General features: G+C 33.8%; 1 protein-coding gene across 1 annotated transcript in view; it reads right to left on the bottom strand.

Annotated features, from left to right (window-relative positions):
* Window positions 1-17,414, bottom strand: part of LOC150096593 (beta-alanine transporter-like) — a 93,380-nt gene that overhangs the window by 27,064 nt on the left and 48,902 nt on the right. The window contains exon 6 of the mRNA XM_090408655.1: window positions 17,082-17,260. Within this exon, the coding sequence (XP_090264781.1) occupies window positions 17,082-17,260 (179 nt within the window). The remainder of the gene's footprint in view (window positions 1-17,081; window positions 17,261-17,414) is intronic.

The raw sequence follows: 17,414 nt of genomic DNA, 5'->3' as shown, positions 1-17,414 counted from the left end.
CATTAGGTTATCGACAAGTGAACTAGGACCTAAATGAAATTATAGATCCACTAATTGCGTGGATGTTCTTATTCTTTTTTTGGCATCATAATTAACCAAAAAACTCAGAATTACCTATATGGGATACTTTTACAAGTATAAGTGGATTTAGTATTTAAAATTGTATTTTAAGTTACAATTGTCTAAGTTACGAGAGTGACGAATGCTTATAAAATGAAATAGGCTTGAACAAGCTCCCTTTAATTATAAGCCTCGTTAACTTAGAGAAGTAGTATAAACCTCCCCGCTCTAAGATGCGTTAGTGTTCACATTATTGTATTTTATTTATTTTATGAAAATGGACTTTTCAAAGAGGTAATTTTGTCATTTTTGAGGATATGCTTTTTTTATTTTCCTTCCATCTCTGATATTTGTAATTTCTATAAAAATACTCTTCTTACTATTCCAACTATTCAGAGCCTTTTTGATTTTTCTTCAGAAAACATTTCCAGATAGCAAAATATCTCCTAATTCAAAGATATCTTTGCCTTTTCAAAAATGACTTTTGTTCTGTTTCATGTTTTTACAATTGTTTATTTCATTGGTATTTACAATCTGCTTTGGAAAGCTTATCATAAACCGATACTTCATAAGACTAGTGTCATTTGCACAAATATTGACCGTTTCAGAAATCATGAAGAAATCTATTCAGAATTAACTTGGGTTTTACTGGAAAGATTTGATCTATGATCCTCCCTATGAATTTCACCGCTATCACTCAAGGGCGATTGCGAACATTTATGAAACAAAAAGTGTTGCTGTTAGCCTTCGGATGCAGAAAAAAAAATTATCCCCTTCCCCCTCAACTGTCGTGTCACATGATAAGGTACTACTGAAAAGATATGCTTATAGTGCACTGCAGTTATTCTCCTTTTACAAATGGTTTCACCAAATAAAAAACTAAATGCTTTTGAATAAACGCATCTCTGACGATTGGTCTCCATTCATTCTTCAGTGGGAATCATACAATGTTCTTAATATCGAATTCAGTTTCTCATGTAAATATAATCTTTCTCTCATATTTAAAGCCTTCAATAATGTTCCCTATTTTTTCTTGATTAAATATGTTCCAAATCAGTCTGAGTAGAGAACTGTTTTCTCGCATGTGATGAGAATGTCCCGATATCAGAAGATTTCCATAAAATTGGTAACTCTGTCAAGCAGAGAGAAGTTAAGTTGACTGACGATTCTTATCGCACAGAACTCTCCTTATCGCAATCACTCCTTTTTTCTAGTAATTTTTTTGCGAACTCTTGTCCTGTGATTAGACTTTCTTCGCTAAAGGCATATTTCTATTCTCAGTATAAGAAATGTACGCATATCAGCCACGTCATTTATGAAGTGTATATGCAAAATACTTGGTCACGTCCGTCACTACTTGTTCTAGGAAACTATTTAAGAATGCTGCTGTCACTAATCATCAATAGTGTTGATCACAATGGGAAAAACAAAGGATCATTCGGACTTCGATAAAGGGCGCCTGTCGGGTTGGAGCCACGATTTTGAAAACAGTAGAGCTGATTGGTTTCTTAAAAGGGTGAGATATCCTGGTGTTTAATCAGAGGAAAAATAGGCGTAACTGTGGTTCTAGGACAATCTGTCAGGAACGAGATCACCATTGTGTGGGAAGGCTTGTACGGACAGACATAACTTAGTGTGTGTGTGTGTGTGTGTGCGTGCGTGCAGCAGTTGACCGAAACATTTAATGAAGGCTGTTCCCGACCCATATCTCACCAAACTGTGCGTAGGGAATTGAAAGGATCGGTATTGAAAATCGCAAGTGTAAACGTCCAACAGGGTATTAAATACAAGTTTCTAATTCAGTAGCCGGTATGTGTCATTTCTGATCTCTAAAATATTGATAAATCAAATATATATTTATGAATACCCTTTGTAGATTTAAGAACGTAACTCAAATTAATCACGTCTCCAAACAAAAGACAGCACTTTTATAATGCTAAATGTAGAGACGTTATTTGTTTGTTTTCCATGTAGAATTTATGTGCAGGTGCAGTTGTAAAGGTTATTTGAGAATAACTGAACTAACAGTTACTCTCATTTCAATTTATTAGAAAGCATATTTCTTAATTTACCGGTGTTCTAGCTTGTTATCATGGATAACGGAGAGGAATAGTTATTCAGAGATGTCTAGCCCCTCAGGAAATTTACCCACTCGAGTCCTTCGCTACCATAGCCATACATCTGACAGTGTTTAGTTTTCTTCACACTGAATGCACTCGCCAGGATCAGATTCCCTCATTATCTAAGTAGAAAATCCTAGAGACTTCACAAATTCAAAAGAAGTTCAACGAAATCTTTTCAAACCGGTCTGCGTCTTTCATCATTAGAAACGCACGTAACCGTGAGACTAAGTCTTCGAAAGAATTACACAGCACGAACATGTTATTTCATTATGAATTCCGAGAATATTCAGTACCGAATTCTTCTTCCTGCATTGTGGATATTGCGGTTGTAAAGACTGAGTGATATTCCTTTTTTTAAGGTTGTGCATTTCTCATAATGAATTAATTTTTATCCTTTCTTCTGCATGTATGTATATTATTGTTATTTAGACTCTGACTGCTCAGGTTTTATTTAAATTTACTATTTCGAATTGTTACAAAAAATTGTCTAGCCATTCCAATTTTGTTTCCATCGAGCCAACTAGAGGAACATAAAGGGAAAAATGTGTGTGTGTGTGTGTGTGTGTGTGTGTGTGTGTGTGTGTGTGTGTGTGTGTGTGTATGTGTGTGTGTGTGTGTGTGTGTGTGTGTGTGTTACATATTGCAATAACTCAGCTCTGGTTGGTGGGATTTAGAATGTACACATTAATATATCAGTATAATTAAAGTTCTGCTTGAATTGGCACATTTTTATTGTCAAAATTTGTCAGAATAGTTTGAACGGATAGTAATTACTCCTTTTCTTGCTGGGTGGAATTTCCTGAAGTTTTTTCGCTCTTTGTACAATCTTAAAACATAAACGAAAACTTTCCTTTTTATTTTTAATTGAAATTTCAACATTTGTTGTATTCTCATGTTCATCAAGGCATCTTACATCACCTCCATCTTTCTGCGATGCATATCTAACTGACTCAAGCTTTGCTTGTTTTTTCCATTTTTAATAATTTCATTATTTTCCTTCAATTCTAAAAATTGTTACCTTAAGGTAACAATTTTTAGAACGAATTTTAAAGAACACAGAACGAGTTTAAATTCGTTCTGTGTTCTTTACCACTCTGCTTCCTTGGAAAACGTCCAACTATAAAATTCTAACGAATAAATACAACCGTCTTCTTTCAGTACCTTTTGGTGAAGCATCTATTTATTAGTAAGCATTGTCTGGAGTTCTCGAATGTTCATTTAATCTTCGAACAAATTGCTTGATCATAATCCTAATAGACTCATTCCTTGACTTAATGGCAGCTCCTTTATTTCTGTGTACGGTATAGTTCTTATGGATGACACTCCATTGCTGAATTATTGGATATTAAATACAGTCAAATGCTGTATAATACGATATTTCTGCACATGGTCTCTCTCCCTAACTGAGAATTGCGGCCAGTCTCGCATAACACGGTATTTTTGAGCTATTGTGCGGGATAACCCTGCTGTTATGTTGGATGTAATTTTTTTAAACATTTACATTATTTTTTTGTGAATCTGAATCCCCCACTTCTGACTTAATGTTCCATTAAATCAGCATATATATATATATATATTTTTTTTTTTTTTGGGGGGGGGGGGGGAGAAGGTATGTGTTACTAAACTTTGTTCTTAAGAACCGTATTGGAATAATTTCTTTGTTGCGAATTAAATTAAGGCCCTAAATTATACTTAAAGAAAATAAAAAAAGCACACAGCTCAAAAGGAACTTTGTTTCTCAAAAATCAAAGATACAAATTTTGGATCGTCTTAAAAAAAAGGGCCGGTATCGTACGTTGCAAAAAAGTTTAAATTTCAATGAAACAAGAATCCGGACTACAATAAATGAAAAGAAAATTAAAACGGCTATATTGCTGCAGGATATTCCATTTCTGCAAATATGACAGCTCGTTCCCAATCGCCAGTAAATATGAAAAAAAAAAAAAAAAGAACTCAGTATTTCGACTGACTATAGCAGTAAAATCGGATTCCATTCAGAGGTCATGTAATTAAACCAAAGGTACACCAAAACTTTCTGTCTATTTAAAACAAAACGGAGAATCTTCTCTTAAGCTGGAGTTTAAGCGATTTAAAAATCGCTTCTCATAACATAATAATAATAATAATAATAATAATAATAATAATGTGCATTATGTCTTTACATTACCTGACATAATATCTATCATATTTTTTAACGCAATTATTATTTTTAATAAAAATTAAGTTTGAGATAGTTATGGAAAAAAAAAAAAATGGTGTGTTTGAATTTTTGTTGGATTTTGTAACTCCCTCTGTTTTTGTATTGATTTCTTAGCTTTTTTTTTTAACATGATTTCATACTACATGAGATTTTATAGGAAAATAACTACTCTGTATAAGAGACTTGTGTATACTTCATTAGCAAGGCCGTTGACTCATTTGATTACACTTTATTAAGTGTAAACACATAAACACTTTTAAGGATTCTAAAATTAAAAAATAAGTATTAAGCCACTGTTTGAGTGGTGATTGCTATAAACATCAGCATTAAACAACGTCACGTCCATCGGACATTTGTGACATTTTCTTACCAAAAGCATTTCCATTTGGTTTAGCGCATGCACAGAAGAGGATAGTGTACTAATTAGAACGTTTATTATTCTGCATTCTGTTTCGCATTTGGAATTTCTGTATCATTAAAACTTATGAATGATGGAGCCTTACTTCTTCATCATCATTATTATTATTATTACGTTATACCTCCAAGGAGTCCAATGACCCATTGTGGGATGGCAATCTACTCCACTTTGCTACACACACACAGACACACACACACATCTCCCCGTCTTCCCTACTACTTAATTATCCTACTACACGCAACTACCATCAACGAAACCTACCGCCAATCACTACCACCCACCACCACCACCATCAGTATTTTTTTGTCTGTTCTGATGGCCGATTTCATCCCACGTACTTGTCTATACGTAGGATGAAAAGCCTGAGTTTCGGGGGAGAAAAACCCTGCTATTACCCTATGAAATTGACTAACTCACTTCTATTGTTATAACTACTTTGTTTTATGCCGAAATATTTACTGATATGAAAATGATGGCAATTTTGTAATGATAATTATTCATTGTAAAAAAAAAAAAGTAGGTACAAGCACGTATGCGCCTGAAGATAGTTTTAATGTACCAAATTTTGTCATCTTATATGATAGAGATTCCTTTTTCTTTCTTTTTAATATATAATAGCCTTCACATATTTTGGCATTCTCAGACATATATAAAATTTGCAACAGCAGTTTGTCTTACAGTCACCAGATGGTGCCAAGAACAACACGCCACGTTTTTGCATTGGAAGAGAATCGCCCATTTCGATTTATTTCATTTTTTTTTTTTTTTTTGAAACTATTAAACCGAATAGTTTTCTAGTAAAGAAGTTGGTTCTTTATTGTTTCTCAAAACTCATAAATTGTTATTAGATTCGTGTTCGTTTTTTTTTTTCTTCCTTCTATAAAGAAAATTATCTTGTGTCTCCTGGATTTCATTGAAATTTGGAAGAAGGAAGAATGCTTAAATTAAAAAAAGTGACCATATCCAGTTTGTTTTTCAATTGGATAGAGAGAGAGAGAGAGAGAGAGAGAGAGAGAGAGAGGTAAATCGAAATGGTCGAAATTATATATTGAAATAACTACGATCTGGACAGATGAAATTTAATATCACTTAGTTTATAAGGATGTGAAAAGAATAATCCATGTGTTTCAATTTCGGTTTCAATCGGCAATTTATTTATTTTATTTTCATTATTATTATTATTTTTCCATAATGATTCGAACGGATATTAATGAATCCAAACTGACTGGATGAAAGTTAATGAAATTTGAGATTTGGTGTTTTAATTTAAATTAAAATTAATTGGACAGATTGCAACTTATCTGGGTTTTGCTGATGAAACAAAATTAAGAGAGTTATCCCAAGTGTTTACTCAAATTGGTTTGAAGATGAATTTGAAGAAAACGAAAATAATGATCAATAACAATTTAACACACACACACACACACCAAAAAGAATTTGTATTGGCATATAGAGAAGTGGGAAAAATCGCTACACACAATAACTGGGGGCTTAACGATATCTTCAAAGGTGATATCTCCATTAGTTTGAAGGAGAAAGCTTTCGATCAAGCGTGTCTTGCCTGTAATTACATATGAGAGTAAAACTTAGGATTTAAATCAAAATGTCAAAATATGATTCACTAATTGAAAGTTACTCAGAGAATAATGGAAAGAAAATATGCTCTGTGGGAAAAATTGAATAACCTCCCATTTATTAAGATCGAGAACAAGTGTACAGGACAGCATCGTTTACATTATGCATCCAAAATGGAGGGCTGGACACATTGTAAGTAACATAAATGATTGAATCATGGATGGCAGTTGGAAAAGTGGAAGACCAAGGAAGAGATAAGATAGCAAGATGAAATTGTTAGGATTGCTGGAATGCAGTGGAAGAGAAAAGCCGAAAATAGATTGGAATTGAGAAAATTGGAGATCTTCGTCCAGCAGTAGACTAATACATGTCGAAGAAGAAGAAATATTTTTATTCCAATAAGACCATTTATAGTGACAAACTTAGATAAAACAAAATTATGTGTACAGTTAATATGCTGAAAAAGTGGCTTACCTTTTAATAGAAACTTTGATCCTTTCGATTTGTTTCATACCTACCAGCATTCCATAAAGCTGTTGAATACGGTAAATTTGTCCCAGACATCTTGATAGTGGCGAAAATCTGACAATCGAAAATTCTACATAATAATATCTTGTGTTTGTAAATTGCATGTGTTCTTCTAGCTTTGTCTGTTTTGCGGCTGAAAAACCCGAGTTTCCGGAAATGAAAAACCTTGCCTCCTCCGTATGACACAAGCTAAATCATCTTCAACTGAAAAATTCACACGGGCGTTTTTCGCGTACTAGACGGGATCCAAATCCACATCTCTTCAGCCAAAAGGCATCGTAGAAACCGACTACAGAACCATGTAGTCGGTTTCTACGAACTACAGAAGCGCTCTGCAAAATGCATGTTAAAACAATTATGCTTTGCATCATCGGGCTCTTCTATTGAATCAAATGCACTGCATTGAAAGAGAGCGATTTTTACTTTTAGGTTAAAGACTGATTAAAATATATATAAAAATAACTAAGAATTATGAAATAATAACTCTTTCTGATCGAAATCAATGAAATTCGGATAGATGGTCACTATTAAAATTTATCGAGGACGTTGCATGGAACCATTTTGAGTGGCAAAACAAAACTATACAGCGCATATGAGAAAAACTGTTTTAAGTTTAAAAAATCTACATTGATTCAGACATGGTTTTAATCCATCTTCATAACTTGTTACTTCTATTTTCTAGTCGGTATGTCTGTTTCGCAGAATAAATGTCCCAACTTCCAGATAGCAAAAATTCATTTCTTTTCAGATGTCAATCCATTTTGAAATATTTTTTGTACCCTGAACAGAATTCGAACCAAGGTATTTCCAACTTAAAGATCCATGGCATTCTATCGTGTTCTGCTCTCTGGTGCAGGTAGAGTGATCTCTGGGAAATTTCAGAAAATAATTTCGGCTTAGTGCTCACATTCAGAACGGTCTTTCTATACTCTTTGTGGTTTTGTGGACTGAACCAGTTAGGCATATTTTTTTACGTTGCTCTCTTCAGATGAAAAACCGTTATAAAGTCTCTTAGCATTCTAGAAAAGATTCGAATTCAGGTTTTTCCAACCAAAGGTCATCGTCTATACCGAATAAGATCGTGCTGTGCGTCAGAATCAAACTCGACATAGTTGCTAGTAAAAGTTGTTGGCACCTATATCAAGTTTGATTCGGATGCACAGAGCGATTTCTCAGTTGGTGTAGACGACGTCTTTTTGGTTAGAAAGACTTTCTAACCAAAAAGACTTTCTAACCAAAGAGACTTTCTAACCGAAAGACTTCTAATAAGACTTCTATTAGAATTCTAATAGAGACTTATTAGAATTCTTCTAATAAAGACTTCTATTAGAAAGACTTTCTAAACGACGTCTTTTTGGTTAGAAAGACGTCTTTCTTTGGTTAGAAAGACCAAAGGGCATCATCTATATGATGAAGTGCATTTTCATGAATTTATTAGTTATTCAAAAGTATGATGCTAGCGAACAAGTACATGGTTCATGCGTAACGTTAAAATATCGCTTTTTTGGTTTCCCAGGTAGAAATATTTGTGGAGAAATTGTACTCAGGTGCCCAACATTTGGCAGTATGTGAATAACCACATAAGCAAAACTAACTGTTACCATGGAAACATTGACACATCTGTATTTCTGACTGAAACGAAAAAAAATGCATCGTATATGCGAGGTTATTATAGAAAGCATATCACCAAATGTGATATTTAAGGATCAATATTACTTGATTTCATTGCTCATCCATTTCATTTAACACAGCTATTTTTCATGAAAGAAAAAAGAAAGCCGCCATCATCATTTTGTTTGCGTCTGTCACCGCTAATGCAGTTTATGTGAACTGATAAACTTTTGCATAAATATCCTGACATCAGAGGTCATTTCAATGAGATTTTTCATAAATCGTAAAAAGCAATCCTGCGGGGGTGGCTGGAGGGAAGGAGATTGTAAGTTGTTCTTTTCAGTATCCTGAAAAGACGAGTATACACAGAAGACATTTTAAAAAATTAAAATTCACTAAACGTGATATAGATGGAGCTATAGTAGGTAGAAGAAACAATAAACCTAACATCTTCAGATGTCAATTGACTAAATTGAAGATGCGTATACATGTATAAACACTACGGATGCAGATGTGTTCTCAAATTAGAAATATGAGCGGCACCTTGAGAATTTTTATAATATCATTTAATATGTTAAATGATAATAATAGTATCATTTAATACATTAATCATGATATTAAATTAATGTATTACGTAGCTCTTAAGATAAACTATGCAGACATGAATGGAGATCATTTTGTAAGGTTGCATAGTTACATAATAATGTAAATGATGTATTTTAATTAAAAATTTAAAAAAAAATTTCCAGACGAGATTCAGTTGTTTTCTTATATTATGAAATATATAAATTATATAAATAATATATTATGGAATAGCTTTCAGATGCATTCCAATTGTTCTTATGTATTAACAGTGTATAAAAGCAGATAATTCCAGAAATTATAAAGCGATTGAATACAATTCCCAGATGCATCTGTGGATACTAACAGAATAGAACTGTGCGCAAATATCATCTTTAACTGCTTGTAGTTCGAATCGCTGAAATGCTCTGTATCGATATGGTCAACAAAATGTCGAAAAGCATCTGCTGTATTCCACAGACTTACAGTTATATTATATAAAGGAGTAGAATAATGAATGTTGTTCCACTTGATCCAACGAATGCAGAACTATTTATTGTACTCATTGCACAACGGATTCATTGACGTTTGCTTAGCGAATGACAGCTTCGATTTGCTGAAAGCAATGTCAACAGAGTCCCAGTGTGACCATTGGACATACACGATTAGTATGTACGACCACGTAAGCAGTCGAGTTTGTTTCGGCCTCTATTCTGATCACGTGACAAAGAATAGATCGGCAAATTATCTCTGAAACTATTATTTTCCCTAGCCTGCACATTGACGCAACACATATAAGGTTCATTGATTTAAGCAACTTTGACTAACTTTTCTATTGAAGCTAAGTATAAAAGCGAGAGCAGAGAGAGAGAAACAAAAGTGTGTGTGTAATCGGATCACGTGACCACCCTACGATCCATATTAAAGAAGCTTTATCATTGCCAATTTCATTTTCCTATTTTTTTTTAATTTGAATTGACTCCTGCAATGGTTTTTAATTCATATAGCGCATTCCTCAGAGCTATTGCAACTGTATTTGATACATATTCGTCATCTATTACACCTCGTTGAAATACTCTGAAAGTTATTGTCTCTCCAGTTTCCTTGCCTTGTAATCATTCTTGTTTGATTGTTGACAAACATTAGAATGAATTGACGTAAGTGTCGTATGCAAGGTAATGATAGCCGGGTATATTTTTCTTCAGTATTAGTCCAATGTTACACAAAAAGACGGAGAATTAAAAACATACACATCCAAACAATTTAGTAGAAGTGTTTATTCTTGGAACGATACTAAAGTATTGAAAGGCTGAACATCCAAAATGGCAGCAAAGAATATCAAAATGGACAAGGACAACACAGTATTAGAAATTGGCGTTGTTATGGTTACCAATGCATAAAACATATAAAGTTCTTGTCTCAGCTACCAGGTGTCACTTTTTTTTTTTTTTTTTTTTTTGTATTTTTGACACAGGGGTATATCGAACAGTGGTGTAAATCACAGTACAGTGACTCGAACTGCTTCTTCCGCTGAGATGGGTTGCAATTGGGAGTCATATACCTCGATATCACTCCCGCCAGTAGCACATCGGAGACTGTCTCTTTTCCTCAGTAGACTAAAAGAAAAGAAAAGAAAAGCAGCATTTTAGATTCCTCACAACACCAGCTTTAACATAAGATTTTAAATTAACATATTTAATATGTTAATTTAAAATCTTAACATATTTAAATTTAACATTTAAATATGTTAAGATATTTAAAAAATCTTAACATAAGATTTTTTTTTAATAATTATTAAATTTTATCGAAGACTACTTTATATATAAATACAATTATAAGACCTAAAGTCTATTTGTAACCATTAACTTAATTAAATTCCATATAACTTTCTCTTTTTTAAAATTCGAATTAAATTGTATATTTTAAGGTTTAAATCTAACGTCTTGTTTTAATAGATCTAATACTTATGCCTAAATGCCTTCATTTTCTAAATGCTCTGTCATCCTCTACTGACGAGTAAATTAGATCCCCAAGCCATTCTACACGAGAAAGTTTTTTTTTTTAGATGTTTATAAATTGTTTTCTTCCATTTCAACTGAGTACATTGAACTAACTTACGTTTAAAAATGAATATTTTTTGTATGCTTCACAATAATCTACAGAAACAGCATTGAACCTGAGAGATATCTAAAAAAAACTTCCTACCTCAGAATTGGAGACTGAGGTATTTGGCCTTTGTTTTTAAGAATTCCATTTTTGTGCTCTAATCTGAAACAAAATTGAAACACTTTGTTTAGTATTTGCAAAAAAAAAAAAAAAAATAAATAAATAAATAATAATAATAAGTCATAGGCGTTTCATGCAATTATTTTTGTGTACTCGGTTTAAATTTACCCTATATATATAAAATGATAAGCCGTTTTATGTAACGTTTATTTGTCAAGTTATTTGAAACGTTTTGAAACTCAGGGGCTACCCTTGAGTGTCGAGTCTTCAAAATTCGAGTCATCAGAATTCAGTGAGAACCGGCCTACTAGTCCAGAACGCGGGGGGGGGAGTAGGCGCCGGAACCCCTCCCCTTTCGAGTTTTCAAAATTCGAGTCATCAGAATTCAAGGAGAGAACCGGCCTACCAGGTCCGGAACTCGGCGGGGGTGGTGGCGCTGTAGATGCCAGGGGGGAGGGTGGTGAGCTATAAAAATTTTAACAAAGGGCTCACATCGTCGAGCAGGAAAAAAAACCTAACTTAGCCATTATAATACTTAAGTTGCGACTTTGGTAATTCCTGTAGGATATCAATCATTAATGCTAGATCTTTAAAAAATTCAAATTGAGAAGCCGGTTTAACACTTTCATTGCCAAGCTGAAAATTGGAATTTCGTGTGGTGGCCAAATTTAAAAAAATTTTTTTTATTTAGTTAACGACGTCCACGCGATAACGCGTGATCGGCCGTTTGGTGAGAGCTCTCATCGCGCGATATCGCGTGGTTGGCAATGAACGTGTTAAAAAGCCCTTATATTTATCGTTCGATGCAAAATGCTTGCATAAAGCGGTAATTTCTCCACACAGCAAGAGCCGTTCGCAAACTGCAAGCTGCTCATCGTGGTGCAAACAAACGGCCGATCTTTAAAATTTCGATAGCGAGGTCTTTTGCAATCGTATTTAATTCTCATTGATTTTTTGGTAATTGATGATAAAAAGCATATAATTTATCCATAAATATTTCAAAATTATTTATTTCTTTACTGTTTTTTATCGAATCGTCTAATGCTAAGTGTAAACGATGAGCGCAATGCCAAATCACAACGTTGGGAAATGTTTGTAGAAGTCTGATTGCTAACATTACACTAGCTCCATCAGAACAAAATGCAACGAAATGATTTTTTATATAGTTATCAGAAAATCCATATGAATTTAAAGTAGCAATTATAGTAACATGTATACATTCCATGATGGTATTTTCTAGTTCTACAAGATTATTAAACAAGAACAAGGGGCTCGCAAATTTGAGAAAAATATAACAAAAGGCTGGCGCGAGCCCATTATAGCTCACCACTGGGCCGAACCCCCCTTTCGAGTTTTCAAAATTCGAGTCATCAGAATTCAAGGAGAACTGGCCTACGAGTCCGGAACACGGGAAGGTTGGACGCGCCGTAGGCGCCAGGGAGCGGAGCCCCCTAGTATTAATTAATTGTCATAGCAATACACAACACAACAGCATTTTAATGTTAGAATAGTAAATGATATAAAATTAAACTTAAAATATCATTTTTTTTAATTAAAATCTATTAATAGCCAATTCAGATATTTTGCTAGTGACCTGCTTCCTTCAGTTTATTGCAGCGAAGATCTATCCCCGCATATTATTATTTATAAAGCTTTAAGGTAAGAAACCAAAAGTTCAATGACCACATAAAAAAAAGGAAAAAACATATATGGCGCCGTAGAAGTATTCGTGATTATACAGCAGTTGATCTAAGGAAATAGATGTGTCGTGGCAGCTAAGTAAGCTACTTTCAACGAAAATTGACGTTTCTTACAGGAGAGAAAGAAGTACTTGGCTGTAGTGGGTAAACGTGAGTGAACCTAACACTTTTATTTTTCATAACAGAGCGCAATTGTCGTAAATCGACATAATTTTTCAGAAGTCACTAAATCTTCTCGGTCTTCTCAACAGTCAGTGTTATCGCCCACTTTATTTATACACTGGGGAAAAAAAGGAACGAAGTCTGTCTTTGATTTATGGCACGAAAGTAACGTAAGAAGTTTTCCTGTAGGAAACATAATTCCAGCCATTACTGAGTTTGTTTCAGATATAAAAGTCCACGGCATCGAAATAGAACTAGCTGAAACTGTTATTTGTTGAATCATTATCGTGATAAATGACTAAGAGCCAACTGAATACGTGTTGCGATGGCGGAGAGTTTAAAAGCTCTTCTGCGATAATTGGGAACTATTCGATGGGTGAAGAGGATTGATTAAGAATCGTTTTAATGGGGAAAAAAAAAAAAATAGAAAAACAAAAATGACTTTGCTTTAAAGCGAAAAAGTTTAAGTCAAAGTATTTACTTTCATCAACTACTTCGAACATTAATTATTGTTTACCGATAGATGCTGCAAAGTTATTCTTCAGGACTCCCTCTTTCATGTGGATTGGTCGTGATTAATACTCGTTTACCTTGAATCATTTTCCGTTTAAATCTGAAGGGTTCAAAATATGCCGGAGTTAATAAACCTTAAGAAACGCGGTTTTGAATATAACAATATTTTGATAAATCGTCATAATTAAGGCGAGTTTGAATGTAATGAACTCTTGATAATAACAGTATTGCTCTTAACTGTCAAGGATAACTGTAGTAGTTCTCATTACTAAATGTTAGGAATTATGGCGTATTAAGGATAATTGTTGTATTAAAGAAATTACTCAATTCTTGGTGATGTCATAATAATTAACTAGAAAGAAATATTTTGTCCAAAATTCTTGGTTAATCAAAGGTGACTTTCATGTTATTTTAAATTCATTCTGTATTTAAGATCGATCTTTTTCTCCACAAATATTAATTACTTAACTTATACTTTAACTTACTTGATAGTTCTAATCCTAAAGTAGTCTCTCCACGTCCAATGCCTCCCAAGTTCTTCTGCGTCTTGCAGAGTGTGTAATGACTTCAGATAAAAGGTTTCTGGGAGACCCAGTACTGTAACTGCAGCTACAAGTTGGAGGGTCCCCATTGTAGCGAGTGGTAGGAACGGCAATTTTTTCCCCTGCGGTAATTTGCAATTTAATATAAATGCATAATTTGCAATTTAATATAACAAAAGATAATTGATAAAATAATAGACAAAATTTATATTTTCCATCATAATTTTGTATCTATTACATTTGTCAGTCATTATTCTTTGTTTTATCCCATAATATTTTGTCTATGATAATTTTTTTTCTATTATTTTTGTTGATCGTAATTTTATTATTATTATTTTTTTGCATTATTCTTGTTCATCATATTTTTATACCCATTATTTTTGCAATCACGTTTTTGCCGCGATAATCAGTATGTTCTGTCTAGGGTTTGTTCTGCATTTCGCCCAAAGCAGATAAGGTTATTAGGCCAGTGCATTGTGTCTGTATTTTACAAGAAATCATGGAATATTGAAAAACATGTCAGCGAGTTAAATGCTCTAGGATGCTTGAACACAGCATTGCATAAATAAAATCAGCGTATTAACTGACAAAAAATGCGTTATTGTAGATGCCGGCCACCAGGAATTGGAACTGCGTAACAAAACCGACTTACCAAGTGATCTTAGAGTGGATAAAACTATTATTGACAAAAAAAAAGCCTACTTTAAACATGGGTGACAGGACGAAAGGGGACAACGGCGTTTGTTTGTAGCTGTTTCTGAGGTCTAAGAAATTTTTGTGATATTCTCAACCCTTTCGAGGGTATGTTTTATGTTGCCCAGAAAATTATTGTATGGATTGGATTGTAAGGTTTGAAATCGTAAACGAAGAGTCTGAAGTATCAGTCATCAATCTGATTGGGGTGTTGCATCTTTTTAAATAGTCAGATGGACGAGTTCGAAGTGGCCTACACATCTTTATAGAGATAATCTATAAAACTTTGGATTTCTCTGGTGTCCTTATGAGCATTCTTACGTATATACTTGCACTCTCTCTTCACTATCTACTTGCGCCCTCAATGAAAATCACTATCAACGATGAATTATTTTTCGTACACCCACATTGAGAGGATCACATTCTTTTTATTGACAGATGCAGAAATTCATCTGCTCTAGTGGACCTCAGAGCAAGTAGATGATCGCATCCACTTCATGGGGCATGCGTACTTGAGTGTCAAAATGATATCTTTACAATGCAGCAAAATAAATAAATAAATTAATTAAATAAAACACTATATAGTTTATGCTTGTCGAATTCAAGTTTGTAGTTAAAGTACAGAGAAATATCAAGCACACATATAGACTAACTCCAGCATAATGGCATGGCCTAACAATTGTTGGAAACGGGTTCTCTGTGTTGGAGGAAGCAATCGATGCAAAACGACTTGAGGCACTATAGGAGACGTTCAATGTAGCTTTTGTAGAATACGTACAACGTACGTATTCTACAGAATTCTACAGATTCTACAGTACATGGGCTAGTTGCAGACTTACGTCTTTCACGGTTTACGCACTAGGATATTTTGCATAAATCTAACTGGAAGGAGTGTGCACAGGAAATACATCGCGGATGTCTACACTGCATATTTGGTTACACTGTCTTCGCTGATAAGAATACCTTTCATGTTTCTGGAAAGTCAGATCAACATAGTTGATTCGGGAGCTGAAAATCCACAAATTGTGGTGGAACAAGAGCGCGATGATCAATACTGAATGTGTGTTTGCCTTGCAGATTGTGATTCATCGATATCGGATATGCACCAAACACTTGCGAGAGAGAAAATATCGTCTTGATATTTGTTGGCCTACCATCAGAATAGTGGGGATCTATTGAAAAGCATTAATATTTAATTTTCCGCATTTTTTCACTATATTTCAATTTCATTATTCAATTAATGAAATTGAAGTTCATTAATTCCTTATATTTCATTGTGATGACCACTTTTTTCAGTATTGTTTAATTTATATATCAGTTTTAATAGTGAGACTTTCATATAAATATATTTTTTACTGAAATTTGGATCTTGAAACTGTAGGAAGTGAACAATGTGATACGAACATAGGCTTAGAGCTAAAATCAGAAAGCACTTATGATGATGCAGATTATGGCTAAACAGAAAAAAAGACCAAACGTTAAGAGGATACACCATAAATTCGTTTGGAAAACGGACAATAATTTTCAGTCACGTTTTATTTTAATAATTGAACTGGAGTTTCAAAGTTATTTTTATAATAAGGAAAGATAGAGTACGAAATGATAACAAAAAATAGAATAAGAAATGTTTTACATTAAGAAAGTTTTCGGACTAGAAATTGGCGAAGAAATACATGTGAACTCTCACTTGAAGTGGCTAGGATATATAATGTTAATAAATTTGTAAAGAATATCAAGAATAATGTATAAAATAAAAATTGAGGAGAAGAGACCAAGAGGAAGGCCACGGTAAAGATGGAAAACCAGTTTGTAAAGATCTAGTAAATCCTGAACTGGTGCAATGTTCATGAAGAAAGAATTTGACAGCATAAAAAGAAATACAGAAAACTTTGATCCCTGGGCCTAACAGTTTCTATGGGAGCAATTGTTGATAAAGAAGAAGAAAAAGAATTCATGCTCAGGTGACCGTCAAATTCCTTTGTGTGAGAGAGATTGCGGATTACGTACACCCTACAGTTTTATTTCTATCCTAAACTTCACGATTCTTAACATGACAACGTATCTGTTGGGAACTAAAGCTCAGCAGTTGGCAACTGCTGAGCTTTAGTTCCTAAAATTCACGTTACGAAACTCTCTCATTCACAAAAAAATTAGTAGTGATTTACTCACCTGATACAACAACACTGGTACGAAAATTTGGCCAACAAGGCCGCTGATATCTAACATGCTATGACCTGAGTCACGAACTACCGCAGGTAGTTGCTCACTGGTCCATAGAGGTATGACCGCCGCGGACGAATGAACGCAAAGTTTGGCGAGTATATACAGCACCAGAGACAGTGTGGGACCTAGAAAAAAATCAGAATCGTAACATGGAAGAGTTAATAAGAAGAATATAAAGATTTAAAAGTGAAAGCTGAATTAGAAATATGTATTTGGATAAAATTTTGGAAATCTAAAAATAAGTTGAAGTTTTTGATTAAAATTTTCTAAACTATTTTG

The sequence above is a fragment of the Typopeltis vanoorti genome, chromosome 18, assembly GCF_054136105.1.
Source record: "Typopeltis vanoorti isolate ZY-2024b chromosome 18, IOZ_Tvanoo_1.0, whole genome shotgun sequence".
Lineage (NCBI taxonomy): Eukaryota > Metazoa > Arthropoda > Arachnida > Uropygi > Thelyphonidae > Typopeltis > Typopeltis vanoorti.
The sequence above is the reverse complement of the archived record's forward strand: the minus strand, read 5'-3'. Positions and strand labels throughout refer to the sequence as shown.